The 21,613-nt window shown below is 41.9% G+C and overlaps 2 protein-coding genes and 1 long non-coding RNA gene across 4 annotated transcripts in view; 2 read left to right on the top strand and 1 right to left on the bottom strand.

Annotated features, from left to right (window-relative positions):
- The window catches only part of afg1lb (AFG1 like ATPase b), a 30,192-nt gene extending 22,014 nt beyond the window's left edge, over nucleotides 1–8,178 (top strand). For both annotated transcript variants that reach the window (XM_086264283.1, XM_086264281.1), the window contains 6 exons: nucleotides 1,193–1,275; nucleotides 1,971–2,041; nucleotides 2,905–3,005; nucleotides 3,852–3,992; nucleotides 7,048–7,155; nucleotides 7,484–8,178. In XM_086264283.1, the coding sequence (XP_086120409.1) occupies nucleotides 1,193–1,275; nucleotides 1,971–2,041; nucleotides 2,905–3,005; nucleotides 3,852–3,992; nucleotides 7,048–7,155; nucleotides 7,484–7,630 (651 nt within the window). In that variant the 3' untranslated portion in view covers nucleotides 7,631–8,178. The remainder of the gene's footprint in view (nucleotides 1–1,192; nucleotides 1,276–1,970; nucleotides 2,042–2,904; nucleotides 3,006–3,851; nucleotides 3,993–7,047; nucleotides 7,156–7,483) is intronic.
- The window catches only part of LOC147312712 (uncharacterized), a 78,850-nt gene continuing 61,109 nt past the window's right edge, over nucleotides 3,873–21,613 (bottom strand). Inside the window, exons 3-4 of the long non-coding RNA XR_015125051.1 lie at nucleotides 6,120–6,247; nucleotides 3,873–3,979 (exon numbers count right to left, since the gene is read on the bottom strand). This is a non-coding gene — a long non-coding RNA (uncharacterized LOC147312712). The remainder of the gene's footprint in view (nucleotides 3,980–6,119; nucleotides 6,248–21,613) is intronic.
- foxo3b (forkhead box O3b) overlaps nucleotides 13,253–21,613 on the top strand; it is a 42,279-nt gene continuing 33,918 nt past the window's right edge. Inside the window, exons 1-2 of the mRNA XM_086264278.1 lie at nucleotides 13,253–13,559; nucleotides 13,903–14,623. Of these exons, the coding sequence (XP_086120404.1) occupies nucleotides 14,066–14,623 (558 nt within the window). The 5' untranslated portion in view covers nucleotides 13,253–13,559; nucleotides 13,903–14,065. The remainder of the gene's footprint in view (nucleotides 13,560–13,902; nucleotides 14,624–21,613) is intronic.

Raw genomic sequence — 21,613 nt, 5'->3', positions numbered from 1 at the left:
TTTTTTTCTTTTCTGGAGGGACTATTTACCCGTTGGTGGGGTCACAGTAGGTTGATGAAATGACACCTCCCTTTTGTGCGTGGGGGAGGGCGAGTTTGTCAGGTTGTTATTAAGCCTGATTCAGCCAATTGGCTCAGAGTGGGAACCCCGTTTGTGTGAGCGGACACGGAGATAAAAAGTTGACAGCAGAGAAGAATAGAGTATTTCCGTCCCCTTGCTTTGTGATGATTACTAATTATCCTGCAGCTTAAGGAGGCCAGTGGCAGAAATTCACTGATTTCATAATTTACTGGAGCTGTCGCTGAATACTCAGTCAGCCGATGATGGCTTGGATGGGATGATATGCAGTTCCTCTCTTTTCTTTGATAGAATAGTGGAGATGATGATTATAGTTTGTGCTGTACTCCCTGACATGAATCTTGTTGACGTTTTACTCTATGTGGAAAAGTTTGAACCCTGCATCGCAGGTTCACCCCTGCTGTAACGCACTTGAATAGCTGCAGAACAATGGATCGGCTCGGCAAACCGAGAACAGCTGACACAAAATCCCAAAGCTGCCTTCTGCGATGCCTTGTTATTTAATTTAATACTTTTTAGGGTTGTTCTGTATCCATTTTAGTGTGAAAGAAGTGAAGACACAAAGCTCTGATTGTCCATTTTACAGGGTTGCCATATTAACAATGCATCATCAAGACAAATCAAGCTGTCACAATGATTTAAACCTGAAGAAGTGCAATATGTTTTAGCATTTCTATCAGAAATCACCAATATGAAAATCAGAGCTAAGCGAAAAATGTACAAAGTTCCGATATTTCTTTAATTTTCCTTATCTTTTTATCAAATAAAAGGACAAGAATAATCGATTAGGTGTGTTAGATGAAGCCTGACACGTCTTAGACTGTCAGTGTTGTCCAGAAAGATTCAAATCTCCTTGTGACAAACATGGAAACTGTATTTAATTTTGTCGTCAGTCACACAGGAGGTCCTGCTGCTGTAAATGCTCACGGGCTCAATGAAGCTGATGCTAAAAGTTGTCTCTAAATTAGTCATTTGCATAAAATTATGGGGCAAAAAGAGCACAAATAACAATGTGTGTGTGTGTGTGTGTGTGTGTGTGTGTGTGTGTGTGTGTGTGTGTGTGTGTGTGTGTGTGTGTGTGTGTGTGTGTGTGTGTGTGTGTGTGTGTAAACAGGAATACTGCCACACCGTCTGCTTAGACACAGGGATTGACTACAGGAAGCTTGGCGAGGCTGCAGCAGGGAAACTTTACTACCTGTAAGACACACAAACACGCACACACAAGCACACTACCTCTCTGCTTCCCTCTTTATAGTCCTCCTCAGCCCAGAGTTTGTGCGGAGGCTGGGTTGAGTTGACATTAACCTGCATTAAACACACACACACGCACACAAACACAGGAAATGCTTGTGCACATCATGTAGTTTGGGCAGAAAGAAAAGGCAAACAGATGAATAAATGAGGGAGACGCAGGCTGGGAGGTTTATAAAGACCTGCATTACCTTGAGAGATCCATGAAAAGAATAAAAAGAGGAATCAATAGAATATGAGAAAAGGGCAGAGCTTTAAAAGCTAGTTTTCTATTTTCCTTGTTACATATGCGCTGTTAGGAACTCGCGCACGCAGGCAAACAAGTGCTTTCGTCTTTTCACTGTATGTAAATAGAGTACATCACACCCTTTTACCTGGAGTTAAAACACAAGCACACGCAGACACGAACACACACACTTCACAATCTCATTTCGACGTGTATTCACAGGCTAATGCTTGTGTTTAGAGCCTAACATCCTGTTTTTTACCGATGGAGTGAAAAGCTAAGTACCCCTCTCCCCTGCTCTCCTTGCTGCCACCGTTTGATGTGGCCACTTCAGCATTATTAATTTCATATCCTATTATTTCCTTTCTGTTTCGTTGCCTGTGTGTGCGCGCGCTGGTGCATGTGTGTTGTGCAGCATAGGGGAGCCTGGTGCAGAGGCCTTCTTGGATGCACTGTTTGAAGAGCTCTCATTAAGACAAAAGAGTGGTAAGGGCATTTAAGGAAGACAATGCATTTTAGAAAAATTGATTATGTTTTACTTTTTTTCTGTGACACAAGGACACGTCAAAATTACACATTTTGTAATATTTATATATATGAAAGATAAAAGAAAATACCAAAATCAACAGTGTTGATAACAATTAGACAAATCATCAATTTCTACCTTAATTTGTCTCACATTTATCCTTTCTTAGTATTTAAGGCTCAAAAATAGATTTTAATTTTTTATTTTATTGTTGTTGTCTTTTTAAATTCCCGAAACAGCTGGGGATTTTGAAGACCATGACTTTTCAATCATACAGGATTATCTAGTGTATCTGCTGAAGGTTTTTTTAAATGCTAATTTTCATGTCACCCAAGCTCACGAGACGGCTCACTCACCTACTTTAAATAGTTCTGTTACAACAATAGAAGTCTGTGGCACAGAGAAATAACATTTATCAGGGTTAAACTACATAGATAATACAATTGTACTTTTTTTGGGCTATTTGTGATGCTTTACATGTCATTTTTTTATATGTTATAATTCAACAGGAAAAAACAAAAGCTGCACAATTCTAAATTAAAAACAAACTCTAGACTTGAACTTAGATTTTCAAAATTACTGGGCCTTAAAGGGGTTTTTTTTTGTAACACTGTGAAATTTTAGGATTTAATTGTATAGTAAATAGTTTTTTAGTAGTAAACAGTATTTTTCATTATGTTTTCTTTTATTTTGTCTTATATTAGAGGTTAAAAGATCAAAAATCGTGAGTGTGTAGTAAAGCAAATTTCATAAATATACTACCTTTTAACCTAACTACATGTATATACTGTAGCCATTGTACATTGTGTGTGTGTTTCCATAGCTACAGGTCCCCGGGTGCTCTCAGTGCTGGGTAGAGATGTGACTCTAGAAAAGACCTGCGGAACCGTTGCTGACTGTACTTTTGATGAGCTGTGCGGCAGAGTGAGCATTGTTACGATTAATTTGTCATTATTGTGCAACAAAACAGGCTGATACATAACGACACTTAACATCTTTTGGCCACATAAAACTTAGAGTAAAACAAGGAGTGTTTTAAGGTAAGCTTTTCTTGGTTTTTAGCTTTAACACCACAGTTACTCGCTATACAGATAGAGAACAAATTAGAACTGCTTGATGGCATTTAAAACAGCCTGTGACCTCTAACCAAAGTCAAACCACATCCTTTTTCTTGTTCTTTTTTTTTTCTACTGAGACACACAAAATCCACTCATTACTAATCAAAACTGCTCAAATTCGAAGCACTTCTCTTGTCCCTGTATTACCTCTATGCTCTGTTTATTGTCCGGGCCTTTGAACTGGATGAGGTATTTTCTGCTCAATGTCAAAAAGAAAGTCTATTGACATTTTTATGATTAGTTGTGCCCACTGCACCTGAAAAAGGAAGTGTGTAGCGTGTGCAAAGTCTCAACCCTGATGGACAGCGGTGAGTTTTAGAAGGCATGTGAGCTTCAAGGCTTCCTCTGGCATATGTTGGCGAGTCCTCATTAATTTTAAGAGCAATCAGCCTGAATGGCAAAGAACCAAGGACGAGGACAAAAATTACAACAGCTAGAACCTTTTTGCACAAGGTGCCCTCACTTCACAGTTGTCATTTTTTCAGGCCATGTGTGCAGAGTGCAGAAATTCACAGTGCCTGTACCCATTTATGGAGCAGATGTGCACATGTGCAAAGCTGAAATCTTTGATGTGTTCTTTTGTGGTGTGCTGTCTGTTTGAAGCTCGGGTCTGACTTTGTTTCAGTATCTCACATGCTCTGTCGTTCTCCAGGCTTTGGGTGCCAGCGATTACCTGGAGATGGCGCGGCTCTTCGACACAGTATTGATCCGCCGCGTTCCCGTGCTGACGCTGTCGATGAAGGATCAGGCCAGACGCTTTACCACCCTCATAGACAACTTCTATGACAAAAAGGTGAAAACAAAAAAAAAGAATGAAAGGCATGGATTCTATTACACTCATGTGTTACCGAAGGATTTCTAATGCAGCTTTTCTGCCTTTATTTACAACTTTTAGAAATCTTCCTACATTACATCCATAAAAGTGTTGGATGTGTTCGACATCTCAGTTCAAAACCAAGAGTGTGTAATATAAAATACTCGACTCTTGGCTTCCAACAAGATATATATACACTAAAAAAAGTTTGGACACACCTTCTCATTTAATGTTTTTTCTTATTTTCATGACTATTTACATTGTAGATTCTCACTGAAGGCATGAAACCTATGAATTACCACATATAGAATTATGTAGTAAACAAAAAAAGTCTGAAATAACTCAGAACATGTTTTATATTTTAGATTCTTCAAAACAGCCACCCTTTGCTTTGATTACAACTTTGCACACTCTTGGCATTTTCTCGATGAGCTTCATGAGGTAGTCACCTGAAATGGTTTTCCAACAGTCCAGAGCTCCACTCCATCATTCTCCTTCTTGGTCAAATAGCCCTTACACAGCCCGGAGGTGTACTGATTTCCACTGGTCTAATTTCCATTCCTTGTGTTTCTTGGCCCAAACAAATCTCTTCTCCTGATTGCTTTTCCTTAGTAGTGTCTTCTTGGCAGCTATTTGACCATAAAGGCCTGATGCGCACAGTCTCCTCTGAACAGTTGATGTAGAGATGTGTTTGCTACTGGAACTCTGTGTGCCATTTATCTGGGCTCTAATCAGAGGTGCTGCTAACTTGCGATTTCTGAGGCTGGTGACTCAAATAAATTCATCCTCAGAAATTGGCTCACATCCTCATGTGAGCCAATTTCATCGTAGTGCTTGATGGTTTGTGCGACTGCACTTGGGGGCACGTTCAGAGTTTTAGCAATTTTTTGGATAGACTTACCTTCAATTCTTAAAGTAATGATGGACTGTCATTTCTCTTTATTTAGCTGATTGGTTCTTGCCATAATATGAATTCTAACGGTTGTCAAATAGGGTTGTCAGCTGTGTACCAACCTGACTTCTGCACAACAAAACTGATGGTCCAAACCCCATTAAGAAGGCATGAAATTCCACAAATGAACCCTGATAAGGTACAACTGTGAAGTGAAAACCATTTCAGGTGACTACATCATGAAGCTCACTGAGAAAAGACCAAGGGTTTGTAGCGCTGTCAACAAATAAAGGGTGGCTACTCTGAGGAATCTAAAATATAAAACATATTTAGTTTATAGTTATTTATCTTTTTTTCTTTGCTACATAATTCCATATATCTTGTTTCATGTATTTGACATCTTCAGTATGTATCTACAATTTACAAAGTAGTAAAAATTAAGTAAAACCATTAAATGAGAAGGAGGAGGAGCATTAGAGCTTCCACAGAGTTTTCTCCACCTGGGTGCACCTACATCTCTAGGCAGCTGTGTTGTTGACATGCTGCTAAAGGCCATCATACTCCACCTTTTGACAGTGGTCCAGCCTGACTCTCTGAAGCTTTGGATGTTTAATCGTGGTACGATTATGAGCATCCTGAACACTGAAAGGCAGCCTTGGCAGAATCTGTCCAGAGCTCTGGATAAATATGAATATGTTGTGGTGATCTTTGGTGATATATGAATGCTACTGAAGCCGTATATCAAGGGCAACCCTACTGCCCCAATCCTTTCCTGGAGAAAGGGGTCTTGGGATGCCTTGTGATGTCATGTTGCTACGTCACTCTCCCGGCTTGATAAATTGAATGAGGTGTCAACCATGGAGCTAGTCATGCCTCCATGTATATGCTCCCTTGGGTCACTGCAGTCTTGCGCCCTGACAGGTTGTGTTGGATGTTAGCATTGGTGCTGCTCTATGGAGGTTTCATGTTTAGCCTGTTGCCCTGTGATGAAAGGTGAGTCTTGCTTGTGACATTTTCCACAGTGGGTTTCCATGTCATCCAGTTTCCATGTGAACCATCAGACGTGCTTTGTATTATTCCTAATCATCCACAAACATCTCTTTTCACTCTCTTTGTTGGCCTTGGATCAGAAATTTGGAACTCCTTCGTAGCTGAACAGAATTTGCATTACACTCTCCTGACAGTCTTGCTAATGGACATACACATCCAAGTACCTGTCACTTTTATCCTGTTCAGGCAGACTTCTGTAAGCCACAGTCAGTGGGCTCTCTTGCTTCAGGCCGATTCTTGCCTTTCTTTTGCTCGCAGTCCAGGGCAATGAATGGAATCAGCAGCTGGAGTCCTACCCAGACACACAGAGAAGCGTGTTGGTTTTTTTAAATTTTTTTTATGGAAGAGTCTTCTTTGTTTGCTGGCTACAGGTAGGAAATTTTTACTTTACCAGCTTTTGGTGCCACATCATCTTTTGGTACAGTGAAAGTGATTAAAGCCCAGCTAATGACCTGGTAATGGAAATATATACACCAATACAGGTACCTGTGATAGGCCAACATCATCATTAGGATTATTATGGGCAATAAATATATCAGTCAGGCTCCAGTAGGGCTACTATCACACTCACACGGTTTTTCATTTGTTTGATTGGGGTTTTTTTGCAAAATACTCTATTCAGCACTGAAAAAAGTATTTACTACAAGGGCTAAACCCCTCAACACTGTGCCAGCCTCATAACAGGTAACTTAATACTCACTGATTTGTTACCTTTTAACCCCATATTATATTCGATTTAATTTTAGTTATGTAGCACCAAGTCACAACAACAATCACCTAAAGGCGCTTTAAATTGTAAGGTAAAGACCCTACAGTGACACAGAGAAAACCCCAACAAAGAGTCGACCCCCTGTGAGCAAGCACTTTGTGACAGTGGGAAGGAAAAACTCTTAACAGGAAGAAACCTCGGGATTGTGAATGAGAGCACTTTTATCACATCAATGAGACAATAACACGTCCCACAATAACATTTAAATCCAATAATTCAAGACAGGGAATGAATGTGTGAGTAAGCTACCAGTAAACAGACACTCAGCCCTTACGTTATAGACAGTAACTCCCACATCGCTCTTTCTTGCCCCCTTGTCCAAGGTGAGGGTGGTGCTGCTGGCAGACGCTCCTTTGGACCGGCTCTTTGTCCACACTGGAGGAGATGATGAGAGGGACCGACAGCTCCTGGATGACCTAGGCCTCAGTGAGGTAAGGTCACATCTCTGTTATTTATCCCGTTGAATCGGATATCACTATTATTTTCTTTTTTTCGTTTAATAACAAACTTGCTTGTTGCTGCTATTGAAGTTGTGTCCTCAATTTCTCTGTTTTAGGGAAGAATTCACTAAGATCTAGATCCTTTTTACAGAAATGCAGTATTCACTTTCACGTATTTACACACAGATGTACAGGCTGGAGATTAAATCGATGACTCTATGCTCATTAGCCCGATGATTTAATCTTTCTCCCCTGCTGCATAAACATTTCTCTTTTGAGTATACAAGTTGCCAACTCTGGTGTCGATTCGTCTATTCAGGAGGCAGCAGAGCGACTTACCCTCTTCACAGCCGAGGAAGAGATCTTTGCCTTCCAGAGGACAATCTCTAGACTGATGGAGATGCAGACGGAGGCATACTGGCTGGAGGGAGACCGCAATCGCAGAAAGACCCACAGTGAAACTTAGCGCCTGTTCCTAACTGTCATGATAATTATCTACCTCGGCACAGCACAGAGCCTCTAAGCACTAACACTGCATAGGAGATGTATTCAGTTAAGCAGAAGTAGAAAAGACCAAGTCTGTTTTGGGAAACCAAAATCATCTTTTTCTTCTTCAGAGAAATCAATATTTAACAAGGCAAAACAAAGCATAGTACCTGTGTGTGTGTGTTGTACTTTTTTTCTGCCTGGTCCTTTTTTGTGACATGCACTATCTCCCCATTGAAAACGATTTGTTTTAAATAATATGAAAATCTCTCTAACATGAGTAAACCACAGGCAAACGGGCGCTCACTTTAGAGAGGAGGGAAGTGTGTTTCACTGCAGTTGGTTACTGCCCTCTAGTGGGTGGATGTGAAAAGGGCAAGGTGTTTTCAAGCTGTCCATTTGAGCACTGATGTTGATTTAGGATATGCTTGCTATTATTCAATATACTTAATGTATTTTATTTTAAGGAACTTCTGCCATTTTTGTAAGCTTTCTATGAAATCGGAGAGAAAATAAAGTTGACTTTGTCTCGCAATAATATTTGTTTTATTTGTGCACTTTTTGAATAGATCTTTAAATTTCTCTGTAAGGTTTTTATGACATTTGAGCCAAATTGATGATTTGAAGCAACATATTTCAACATGACAACAGGATTAAGAGGACTATATAGTATATAGAGAGTGTGTATATATAGACACCATCCACTTCATCAGTTAAACTTTGGAATTGCAAGTCCTTTCAGAGTTTCCTTAATTCTTTGTGGCATAGATTCAACAAGATACTGGAAGCATTCCTCTGAGATTTTGGTCCATATTGATATGATAGCATCACACAGTTACTGCAGATTTATCAGCTACACATCCATGATGCAAATCTCCCATTCCACCACATCACAAAGGTGTTCTGTTGGTTCTGGTGACTGTGGACATTTGAGTACAGTGGCCTCATTGTCATGTTCAAAAAACCAGTTCGAGATGATTTGAGCTTTGTGACATGATGTGTTATCCTGCTGGAAGCAACCATCAGTACACTGTGGCCCTGAAAGGATGGACACAGTCAGCAGCAATACTCACTTAGGCTGTGGTGGTTAAAAGATACTCTGTTGGTACTGAAAGGCCCAAAGTATGCCAAGAAAAAATCCCCCACACCATTACATCATCACCAGGCTGCTGAACTATTGATACGAGGTTAGGATGGATATATATGCTTTTATGTTGTTTATATCTGTGAAGGTTCTCAGTCATCCAGGTCATCGTAGTCAAAGGAGCTTGCAAAGAAAAGCGTCTGGACTTCTTTAAGTTGCTTGAAGTCGTTTCACCTCTCATCTGAGAAGCTTCTTCAGTTCTAAGGTCAAATGGTGGGGAGTCCCAGATTTAAACCTAGTGGGAGTATCCCCCCAAAGAGGGACAAAAGGACCCCCTGATGATCCTCTAATCGCCTGAGCCAAGGTGTGAAAAAGGGTGTGGGTCCCAATCAGCCAGGGTTTCGGGTGAGCTCATTATGAAACCTGGCCCCACCTTATCATGCGAATTCCTGAGGTCAGATGGCCCAGGATGTGAGTGGGCGTTAAGGTGTCTGGGGCGGGAACTCAAAACTGGATTATAGATGGCAGACAGTTGGTGTCGTAAACCACCGCCTCTGTTCAAAGATGGTCGCTCACAGTGGACATAGATGGCTTCTTTCACTCCTCTTTCAAACCATCTGTCCTCTCTGTCCAAAATTTGAACATTGGCATCCTCGAAAGAGTGTCCTTTATCCTTAAGATGCAGATGGACTGCTGAGTCTTGCCCTGTGGAGGTGGCTCTTCTATGTTGGGCCATACGCTTGTGAAGTGGCTGTTTGGCTCCCCACCATTTGACCTTAGAACTGAAGAAGCTTCTCGGATGAGAGGTGAAACGTCTTCAAGCAACTTAAAGAAGTCCAGACGCTTTTCTTTGCAAGCTCGTTTGACTATGTTGTTTATACTTAATTCCTACCACCCAAATGTTGGATATCAAGACCCATTAGACCAGACGACAGTTTTCCAGTGTCATGTTGTCCAACACCTAGTGAACTCGGGTGAATTGAAGCCCCATTTTCCTTTTTTTTTTGGCTGACTGGAGAGGCACCCAGTGTGGAATTCTGCTGCTGTAACCCATCTGCTTCAAGGTTTGACGTGCTGTACAGTCAGAGATGCTCCTCTGCATACTTTAGTTGTAACAAGCAGTCATTTAAGCAGTCTGGCCCTTCGCTTCTGACCTGTAGCATCAACAGCGCATTTACGCTGGAAAAACTGCCACTCGCTGAATATTTTCTTTTTTATTGGTGGAAACCTAGAGATGGTTGCGTGGAAAAATCTCAGTTGTTCAGTTATTTCTGAAATACTCCGACTGGCTCATCATCTGGCACCAACAACCATGGCACTTTCAAACTAACTTAAATCACCTTTTTTCCTGATTCTGATCCACAATTCGAGCACCAGATCATCTTGACAATGCCTAATTGTTTTGGGTTGATGCCATGTGATTGGCTGATTATATATTTGCAGTAACAAGGAGCTGAGCAGGTGTACCTAACAACTTGATCAGTAAGTTTGCGCATATCTAATTTGTGGTTATTAAAATATAAATATGTTTCTTGTATATCATCTATATTTTCGTGTAAATTCAAAGTCAGTTTGAACTTTAACTGTGTTATCCATATTCGTTTGCACTTCCCTCATTTGAGCCTGTAGGAGGCGGCAGAGGGCTTAACATTTAAGGATAAGGTCATCACAGTGCACCGCTCCATCACAGACAAACCCACTCTGACTACAGACTACATTATCTAAACCAAGACCGTTATGTAACATAGTTTGTTTATACGAAGTGTCCATCCAGCCAGTATCATGGAACAAGTAGCTTACAAAAACACTGAGGTAAATGTATAATCTCATTAGATTTAAGCGCACACACCTACACACACATACACACGATGTGGGTGCGTGTACACACATCATGTGTGCAATCATTAAAATGTGCTTGAGTGGGTAGTAAAGGATGCAAGTCCACCCACCATACAACTTTCAATTAAAGTTTGGGATTTGTTTTTTTTAAAACGATCTCCACCCACGGGGAGGCCCCTAATCCAATCAGACCATTATGCCATTTGGGGTAAACATCTGACATAAACAGAGAAGGCCGCCCTTGCTTTGTGATTGTCTTAATTGGATGATTTACGCTGGCTTAGAGGGATGTTTGTCGTCTCAGCCTGCCTGGATTCTAGATACCCCATGCTGACATAGGGAAGACTAAAACAGTTCACCTTTTGACTCCTATCCACCGTCATATCATCCATTCGCTTATCAGGCTGCTGCCTAAAACTGTCCTGATAATGTTGTGATTTCACCTGGACGAAAGAAGAGGAGTTAAAATTCAGATGCTTTTTAATTTGTGTGTGTTGACAATCCTGGATTTACAAGCTTCAGAAGGGGCATGTAGGGTGAAGCTGACTTATCTTGGAGCACAACAAACTGACCTAGAAAGGAAGTAGAGTGCATACCTTCCACTTATAAAATATTACATAGAATAAAAGAAAATATAGGCACATTATTTTAAATGTGCATGTCAATATTGCTGACCAGATGACAGAGCAAACACAAGTCAGTATATGTATGTATGTATATATATATATGTGTGTGTGTGTGTATATATATGTATGTATGTATATGTATATGTGTATAATTAAAAGACCAAAATCTGCACCCTTGTTTTCACTTTCCAAAGCCGTCCAGCTGGCCCAATTCTGGCCCCTGGGCCTTATGTTTGACACCACTGATCTAAAGGTTGAGGCTTTTTTGGCTAAATAGATGCTATAAATGTGCTCAAGAAATAACTGCTACAGCTATGGAAGAAATAAAAGACTACAAAGCAAAATAAGTTATACAAATAAAGCCAATTTTAAGGTTTATAAGAGCAGATTCAGTGTAAAAATGTCTCAAAGTTCTTGAAATAATTTTAAAAATAACAATCGGTGCATCAGATTTATAGTAGTTAGAGCGGGGGAAACCATCAAATGTAGTGTAGTTAATGATTTACTGCTGCAAAAATATTAAACCCAAACAAAATCATTCTTAAAATTCTCCCCGAGTAACCAAACACTAACTCCCTTCGGATATCTTGAAGATTCAGCCTGATATAAAGCAGCTGAAAGATAAAAGTGTGATCATGTTGGTGAAAGTACACAGGGCTTTTGTGTGTGTGTGTGTGTGTGTGTGTGTGTGTGTGTGTGTGTGTGTGTGTGTGTGTGTGTGTGTGTGTGTGTGTAAACTCAGACATCCTGACCTCCCGCTGAACATCCACTGAGCATTTAACTCTGTAGTTCTCGGCAGGCGCCAAACTGCTGCATCAGGTATTCTCTTTGACATGAAGAGAACAAAAACCATCCCACAATGCGTGTGTGTGTGTGTGTAATTCTGTACAGTACACACTCTAGCCTGCTGCTGTGGATGAGCGTGTGAGCTGTAGGCTACCAGGCCACCTGGGAAAATGTGTGTCATTGAGCACAGTAAAACAATAGTGTTAATAATAACAACCAACTGATACTTAATGCTTGTGCACTGTGATGAGATTTACTCAAAGGCCAGCAAATGGATAATACATTGTTTATTTGCATGATCTGACTGGTAGTGGAAGCAATATCCTCACCCTTAAATGTGACAATGACGCCATAGAAATTAAACGCGATAAATCAACAAAAGAAAGCAGCACATAAATTGTAACGTGTTATTGGATCAAATGCTTGAAAAGATAAAGTAATGAATCCATACTGTAATGCTTCAGTGATATTTTTGCTTCAGTCTTTCATGAACGCGCATTCCTGCACAGAAAGGCGAACACGCGCGCTCGGTGAAACAAAGACGTGGACGAGGCTCTTTTGAAGCAGTCAAGGTGGAGGAGAAGCAGCGGGGAGGAGGGGATGGAGGCCCAGAGCATCACTTACTGGACCGAGAACCATCTAGGATTACTCTCCTCATCTCTAGAAGGGATGACGTAATTCTGGACTACAAAAGTGGGAGTGGTCTGGGCGTGATTGACTGATTAAAGGCACAATCAGCCACTGAACTTTGAGTACTGAATAGGAAGTTAACTTTAAAGATGGATGTAAATCAGTATGTTTTTAAATATCACTTTAATATATATGTTTTGGCGAAAAAACGAACAATTTTAATATTGCATCATATATAAAACTTGATAAATGTAACAATTTATAAGGTTTTATGAAGCAACTGACATTAAACTTGTTACGTTTTAAAAAATATATATATACCTGCACCTGTTGTGGCACAAATTCCATTTCCTGAAACAATATGTTAGCTTTCCAATAACAGTGAAATCCTTTCTGAAGTAAACATGTTAAGGACTTCAGTGTTTCTCCCTCTTCCTTCTCCTCCTGTGTCCTTTAATTTCTTTGCACTTCACTGACATGTCAGGACGTGTCCCAGCCGTGCAGCAATCTTTAGTTCCAGCCTCCTCTGCGCTCAGAGATACAGCTGTCCGATGTAACTGTAGTGTCACTTTAAAAGGCGATCCCATGCGCAGGATCCAGAGGGCTGGTCTTTAATCGACTTGCGTGCGCGCGCGTGTGTAAAGAGTGTGTGTGAGCCTATGCATGCGCGTGTGTGAGCCTATGCATGCGCGTGTGTATGTATCTCAGTGTGTGGAGGGCAGATCGAGATACAGTAGTAACCCGGAGTGAGGTGGCAGTCTTATTCCACATCGACACCGACTTGCCCTGCATGCGTCCTGTCTGCATTCACATCGCTGTGCGCACTTGAGGAGTGAAAGAGAAAAGAGTCAAGATGGCAACTGGAAGTGGCTGTGGACAATCCGGGATTTAGTCTTTTCTGTATTTGAGGGGTTTTTGTGCTATCAAGTGACCGGCCGTGCAAGGTATTTAATTTAAAGTGTTCGTAACAGATTTATGCCCCAGAGAAAGGAAGCTTTAGCACTTTCTCCTCCGCCGGTGCTCTCCAGATTCTTGCAGCAGGAGGGGATTATACGTAGAGCTTCTGTTAGTGAAGTAGTATTAGTGAAGTAGTATTTTATTATAAATGTAGTGAAGATCACGGGGTGCCATGTTTAAATAGTACTAGTGTGGCTTCACTGACACATTTAGCACTGTGTTTTGTAGACTCGGCTTTTTTTTTTTTTGTTGTTGTCGTTTATGCTTTTTTGCTTTTCTATAACCAAGTGCTTTGGGTTTGATTCTTGTTTTTCTTCCTGTCCTTCCCAGGCGTGAATAACTGAAGTTTTTCTCGGGACTTACCTGCTATAGAATTAGCAACAAAGGACGGGAGCGCGCATTCATGGGATGCGACTTTGACAGCTCTCCATTTCTTGTCCTTTAACTTTATTATCTGGCAGCGGGGGCGAGATTGTGATTGGAGCCGGAGAGAATGGCTGAGGCTCCGCTCCCCGACACACTCAAGGACCTGGAAGTGGCTATAGACCCGGACTTTGAGCCCCAAAAGCGGCCAAGGTCTTGCACCTGGCCTCTGCCGCGACCGGACTCGAGCGCGGTGAAGCCGGAGAGCAATGACACAGATATTATACCCGAGGAAGAGGATGACGAAGAGGACAGTGCCACCGCGGCTGCCATCAGTGTCAATGGCTCTGGCGCGGCGGCAGAAGATCAGAGTAGCAACAGTCCCATTGCCGATGGAGCGCTCTCCTCACCCGGCCAGGAGAGCAGTGGCTCCCCGCTCTCCACACACTCCCCGACGGCCACCCCTGGCGCTCTGAACCCCAGCAGCTTGTCTGCCGTGCAGACCCCAAGGAAAACATCATCTCGCCGTAACGCCTGGGGGAATCTCTCCTACGCCGACCTGATAACCAAAGCCATTGAGAGCTCGCCAGAAAAGAGACTGACACTGTCCCAGATTTATGAGTGGATGGTGAGATCCATCCCTTACTTCAAAGACAAAGGCGACAGCAACAGCTCCGCAGGATGGAAGGTAAGAGTCTTCCCACCATCCAGCCCACCAGCCCCCCCCCCCCCCCCTTCCTCCATCAAAACAAAAACAAAAAGCATGTGGCTTGCAAACCCACTGACGTACACTCACAAACAGACACTCACATGCACTCAATTATGCCAAGACTGTAGATTCCCCCCTCCCCCCCCCCTTTCAGCTTCTATTTATTTGGGAAGTCTGGCACTCATTACACCTCTCATTATCATGCTAATGGAAAAAATTACAGAGCAGTAAGAAAACACAGGTTTTTTTTAAGGCCATTTAAGATCACGAATCTCTTTAATCAGCATGAGGATTGGTAAATCCTTTACATAATTATCTTCTAAATGTAACAAAATGTGACAGGAGGAGCTTATTCCAAAAAAACATTATAAGACTTGGAAAAATTCCAAGTTCCTGATCCGTGATATTTCTTTGATGGCTGGAAATGGAGCAAACGAACACTTGAACCAGTTTGTCTGGAAACACAGTGGCATATTTTGAGTAAAGCGGTGCTACATAAGACTTTCAAAGAATGATGCAGTTATATAAGACAGTTACTGAACAGCAGCTAATCCGGTTGGCCAAGGAGCTGAATGTAAACATAACAATTTAACACTAGTGCTCAGTGGAAACATTTGAATCCCGAGGCCTTCCTTTTATGACTAACCTCTGCAATGAAACCTCACTGTGGTTGGTTCAGTGAAACCATTCAGTCTTTCTGTGGTTGCGATACTAGAATGACACTTTGATAGTCACTTGGATAAAATATATATATATATGAGACACATTTCCATTATGTTATTGTAACCACAGAGGCATTGCCCTGTTTGCTATTTGTTATGTAAACCTTGGCAGGGATCTGCCAGTCTCCTGGGTCAGGTAGGCAACTGCCAAGGTTGCTGATCCTACCATGGGGAAATTACATAAGATCTGCCCTGAGTTTGGGCGAGCTGTTATGCATCGATCTGGTGACTGAAAAGGCATATGGGGACTGTGAAAAAAGAGAGGGCGTTGGAGGGAAGTACAAAAGGTCAAAGGGCAGAGATTAACACCCACCATAAGCTGAAGGATCGGTCCTTTGGGGGCCCATATTTTGTCAGGCCTTCTCAAGTTTTCTTATGTGATATGGTTCGGGGTGTAGCCTCATCAAGGCCGAGTTCACCGTCACCATGCAGGGCTGTTACTCCTGGAATTTCGGGCATGAGGGCCAAGCTGTCAGAGGTTTAGTGTTACACATGTCCTGTCAGTAAATCTTGGCCGGGGCTCACAGCCTATGCCTTCTTCTTTCTTCTTTTTGTTGAATAAGACAGGCAGACTCTAGCTGCTTTTAGCTGTAACAGAGTTTTGACGTCTTTTTCTATCACAGATCTGTGATACAGAGTAGTGCAGTTTATTTTAACCAGGCATATTTCATTCAAGTGGCCAGTGTGTCTCTCGGCGTCATGCTACCCATCACATCCTTTGAGATTCTAGGAAATGAGCAGTGAGCAACGTTTATTGAGGCCATTAGGAAGAGTGCCTTGAGGTTTCCAAAAAACATCTTTTGTGAATCAGATTGGATTTGTTTTTAGCCTGAGCAAAGGTAAACACAGAAATTAGAAGTCTGGATCAGGAATCTTCAGGATACTTGCCAACTGACTAACCAGAAACATATTCTTGTGCGTGCTGGTTTGTTTACATGTGTGATGCTGAGGAAAACTTTCCATTTAATGTGTTTTGGTGCTGGAGCGGTGGTAGTAAATTAGATAAAGTGGTTTGTGCTTGCAGGTTTCCAGACTTCAAGAACAGAGAGTTTTGTAATCGGAAGGTTGCCGGTTCGAGCCCCGGCTTGGACAGTCTCGGTCGTTGTGTCCTTGGGCGAGACACTTCACCCGTTGCCTACTGGTGGTGGTCAGAGGGCCCGGTGGCGCCAGTGTTCGGCAGCCTCGCCTCTGTCAGTGCGCCCCAGGGTGGCTGTGGCTACAATGTAGCTGCCATCACCAGTGTGTGAATGTGTGTGTGAGAATGGGTGGATGACTGAATGTGTAAAGCGCTTTGGGGTCCTTAGGGACTAGGAAAGTGCTACACAAATACAGGCTATTCATTCCAGCTGATCTTGGGCTTTACTTCCAGTGGCGTTTAGGGATGTAAAATACCATCTGCAGGGTGGTGATGTTTATCAAAGCCACAAGTTCATTAGGTGTACGTCCACAGCTGGGATCATTTTCCTTCATAGAGGAATCTAGTTATTCAAAGTGTTATACAAAACGTCTCAAACTGGAGAAAAAAAAGTTAAACATGTTGCAGGGATTCACCAAATCTTTATTGAAATCTGTGTTGAAATAATCTGTGATTCAATAACACTGGATTTTTAAAGGATGACACTTCTACAGCTCTGAAATAATGAGCAGGCTTCTCAGCATTAAGGCCTGAGCATGTCCCAAGCTGTACTAAGGCTTTAGTGAAAAGCCCATGAAACTAAAGACAGCCTGCAGAGCCCAGTTTTCAGAGGACTGCCTCTGCATGGGGACCTCAGAGTCCCTTTCCTTTGCTCTTAGGTTTCACCTCCACACAGAGGTTTGAACACCTACAGTTTCATGCACCCAGGGCACCTTTGTTGAGGAGATTTGCTGAGCAAATCCTAGTAATCCTCCTGAGGTCTCTCTCCAGGTTCCCACCTACAACATTGTGCTCCATGTCTTTCTCAGTTAACCATCAGCCTCAGTAAAAGCAGATAGCCAACAGTAACGCTTTTATTACCTTAGATTGTCTTTAATCGGGTACGGAAACTGGATGTTCTTTTCCTGAAACATGTACCATTTGTCATTAACTTGTTCTTAGACACTGAAAACAAGTGTTCATTTCCTAAGTTAAAAGAAAAACTTTATCTTTTCTTTATTCTTATCAAAAATTCTATACTAGTCTTTTTGCCCTCAGAAGCAGAATCCAATGAGCATTTTTCCTGAGTGTGCTAGACCAAATACACCTAACTTTTTGGACTGAACCAGTATATTTTGCAGTTTCTCAGCAAGGTTTCTGTCGTGGTGGTGGTGGGGGTGGTCTGGTTCAGAGTTGCTGAAATGTGTGTTAAAAAGCTTTGGTATGGCGGGGGAGTGAATCTCAAAATAGCACACATGCATGCACATGCATAACACTGGGTTTGTGTGTGTGTGCGTGTTGTTTGCATAAACGAAAGATTAGGTGCACCTGTGTGTATTTCTGTGCAAGTACACGCAAGTATTCTGAGCTGCAGTGAACTTTGTGCTCCAGTGTTACTTAACCTCGTTGTAATAGGCTCCCTGTTCCCAATGGCTGCCCGTCACAGGCCAAGCCCTGGTTATGTCACATTGGTAATTAAGGTTAAGAGGTTGTAACAGCTACACTGCACATAAAGTACGGTTATCACCATCTGATATAAAGCTGATTGCTTAAGCTCTTGTCTGTGTGTGTTTTTTTTAAATAGGGTTAGACCAGACATTTCCACACGGACATGCTGAGACATATCTAGTGCATTTGTCTGGTCATGTTCGGGCTTATCGAAACAGTTCAGGAGTTGTAAATTAATACAGGGATCTGAAATTAATTTTATTGATTAAATTATGTTAGTCTTTAAGATCCTTATGGTTGCAACACACTTTAAACAAATATTAAAGTCCTTGGATAATTGATGGATACTTGGAGAGACTTCACGTTCAGCTGAAACCGCAGAACACTGAGTCACAACCACATGAGTTAAAGGCACCTTATCTGATTCTCACTCTACAAAGAGAAAAGAAAACAGGTTCATCTACAGAACAACTGCAACAGTCACACACGCAGGGATAGAAACAGGCTCCGGACCTAACCGTTACATATTAGACCATCTGATTTTGTGCGGAAAAGAGAGTTACAAAAACCTGTGTTTGATTATCCAGGCACTCCGAAACAGTTGATTCTTTGGAGCCGAAATTATTTATTGTTTCTATTACAGCGGGACAAGGTGGAGAAAAAGGGAAGTAGGGGGAAAATACAGCTTTCTTCACTTTTCATTCCTTGCTCATTATTCCAGTGTTGGATGAGATTTATTTGGGTGATAGGAGCCCAGCTTGAGTGCAGATCGAATTCTAGAAACAGCAAATCAAATAAAACACCAGAAAATAGTGAAAATAGTTCTTGATATGAGCTGAAACCCTGCATGCCATAGTAAAATTGTTATTTTTATTTCACCTTTTATATGACTACTCACCTGATCTGTTCTGAAAAGACGTGATTGACCAGTCTCTCGTAATAGGGCTGGATTTTCTAAAGCCTAAAACCAGAGTCCAAGGGAGGCAAACGAGTCTAGTTCCCTCCCAGACCACTTAAATTACAGTTGTATTATTAAGGATTTCTTTTGTCCAGCCAGAGGAAAAACATGTGGCCTACCTCAGCTTTAAGCACTCTTTGAGGTTGATGACGGGATATTAAAGAAACTCTCATAATACTGAAGGAGAATACCAAAAAAGATTAGACAGGAGAAATGGGTGGTGTGTGTATGTGTCTGTATGTATGTGGAGCACAATCTGAAGTCCTCTCAGATGGAGCTGGGAAATTACCAATGTGAAGGAAGTGAAGCAAAAAAAAAAAAAAGGGGGGGGGGGGGAGACAGTAAGAGGAGGGGACGAGAGGAGGGGGTAAATTAACAAGCTTTGCTCTAAATTGGGGTATTACAACTGCCCTCTGGCTGTGATTCCCCAAGGAAGGGCGTAAGACGAAAGGGACAATGGGTTGTAGGAACACACCAGCTTCAGGCTCCCCCTCAAGTGTGAATAGCGTCTTCCAGAGCAGTCAACCTCGGTGTGCAGGAAACCCCCAGGTTCTGTTCCAGTTCCATTTCCAATCCAGTTCCATTCCAATCTATGGGAACATCTTCTTTAAAAGGCCCAAGCAGCTTTTTCCCATCTAGATGTGCATCTGAAAATCATTCTAAAGGGACAAAAGTATGCAGACAAATCAAAATCATATCCATATGCAATTTCTGCATAAGTCATAGGGAGAAATTATGCTGCAAGACCAACTGGGAAATCAATCCATATAAGCTCATGGGTGAGATGGTGGGAGGGGATGGGTGATGACACCTGGCTTGGAGTCAGTGTAAAGTCAGTTTCCAAACGTGTTATTTTAAAGAGGCCATAATCAGCTACCTCAAGAAAACAATGCAAAATAGGAGCCCCCATTGGCTTACAGAGAGAGTGTAGTGAGCCTGAGGGCATTGCTTAGCTGTACAACTTTTATATTTTGGTTTACTCACTCTGTATTTGTCATTTTCAGCTGTTCCAAATGCAGATGTTTTCTGACACTGTACTCGCAAAAATATCTGCACTTGCAGATTTAAAGACGTGGTTTGGCAGGAAAGGGTGTTTCCCAAACTATGTTGCAAGGTTATGCGCTATTATAGTCTTGTATTCATTTGTGTGCCGAAGCATTCGGATTCCCCTTTCAGTGGAACAAGGAAACAATAATTAAAAACTCACAGATGTAAGATAACAAAGGTGTCCAAATACTTTTGGCCGCTTGTACGTCAACAAGTGCCAGCATCTGCTTTTCTTTCTTTTTCATTACCTTATCTGTCTATCCATCTGACTCTGCATTAAAACCTGTATTCTTCTTCAGATTTTCTGTCATAATTAGTCAGGCCTATGAAACACACAGAAAGAAGCACATTTTGAAGTCTCCGGAGAGCTTTGTGTGAACATTAAGGAGGCTGGACAATAAAAAAGCACACTTTCTGATTTCTTTCTCTCTTTTTCTCTTAATTTTCTGGATCCTCACCACCCATGTCACCCTCAGAACGACCTGTTCTCCTCAAAGACACTTCTCAATTATTCAGTGCACTTGGGATGAATTCAGATCACCATATTAATTTTTAAGGGCCTGTTCTTGGCTAAAGGCGAACCCTCTCTCACCATTTCAGTCTCTCCTTCATTGCTTGAACTCCTCTTCTTTAGTCCGCTCTCCTTTTCTCACTCTCGCTCCATCCCTCATTATTTTCCTGCCAGCTCCCTCATTTGTCTGGATGTAAAACACCGTGGTGAGCAAAAACAAGCCATTCCCCTGTAGCTTGCCGCTGCTCCTCTGAAGCGCAACTCTTGAGATCTGTTGTGGGCTCTAATGAATGGAGATAAATCTCGGTCCTCTCCTCTCATTAAGGAAAAAAGACAAGAAGGAGTCAAGGCAATATCAAGGGAGTATTTTTTATTTATTTTTTTGGTGGCCATTATTGTAACGCAACTCTGTTTTTGAGACACTCAAGGTTTTATAATACGAATGAATAGTCCTAAAACCTCAGTGGAGCCCAGCTGTGTTTTGACAAGGCTTGGATTTTGGAAGCAGACCGGTCATAGTGTGTGTGTTATGTGTTTTGCATGTGTTAAACAGACACATGCCTGCACATGCCCAGTTACTGATAACATCTAAAATACAAACACATGTGTCCTACACACGAATTGCAGGTTCAAGATGAGGGCTTGGTTTGACTCAGCATTTTACCTCATGCAGTAAGGGATTAAGGCTCCAGTGTACCTGCCGGTTTGGTTGCTTCACGTGCCAGATGTAATGCGATCACACAGCCACATCCATTTATACTCAAAGGTTTTTTGAAACTTCTGTACTGATATATATCAATAAAACAGGGGTAAAAACCGACACCTGAGTCTTCAAGCCAGCTGTGGCAGCAGCAGTTCAAAAATCCAGGTTACAAATATTAAGAGGTGCACGACTAGCGGACATTGCAGGTACAATGCTGTTTGGCATCACACCAAGGGCACCACACATTGGTATAAAATTACTCTAGGGGTGGGTGATATGTTGACTACCATCACCCCAACATCTTTTGACTGGCACTATATTTGCCTAGCCTTTTGTGTGCAGACCTTTAAACTATAGTCCCAGTTAGACCCTAAAAGGATGAGAAAAAAGTTGTGATTTGGAGCAGAACTCGGTTGTGATTGAGAGTTTGCTGTTGTATATGTGTGAAGCATCCCCCGTCCTCTC

This window comes from Aulonocara sp. 'chitande type north' Nkhata Bay, linkage group LG15 (assembly GCF_057382095.1).
Source record: "Aulonocara sp. 'chitande type north' Nkhata Bay isolate Kocher_YH1m ecotype deep benthic linkage group LG15, A_spYH_male_GT1.1, whole genome shotgun sequence".
NCBI classification, from domain to species: domain Eukaryota; kingdom Metazoa; phylum Chordata; class Actinopteri; order Cichliformes; family Cichlidae; genus Aulonocara; species Aulonocara sp. 'chitande type north' Nkhata Bay.
The sequence above is the reverse complement of the archived record's forward strand: the minus strand, read 5'-3'. Positions and strand labels throughout refer to the sequence as shown.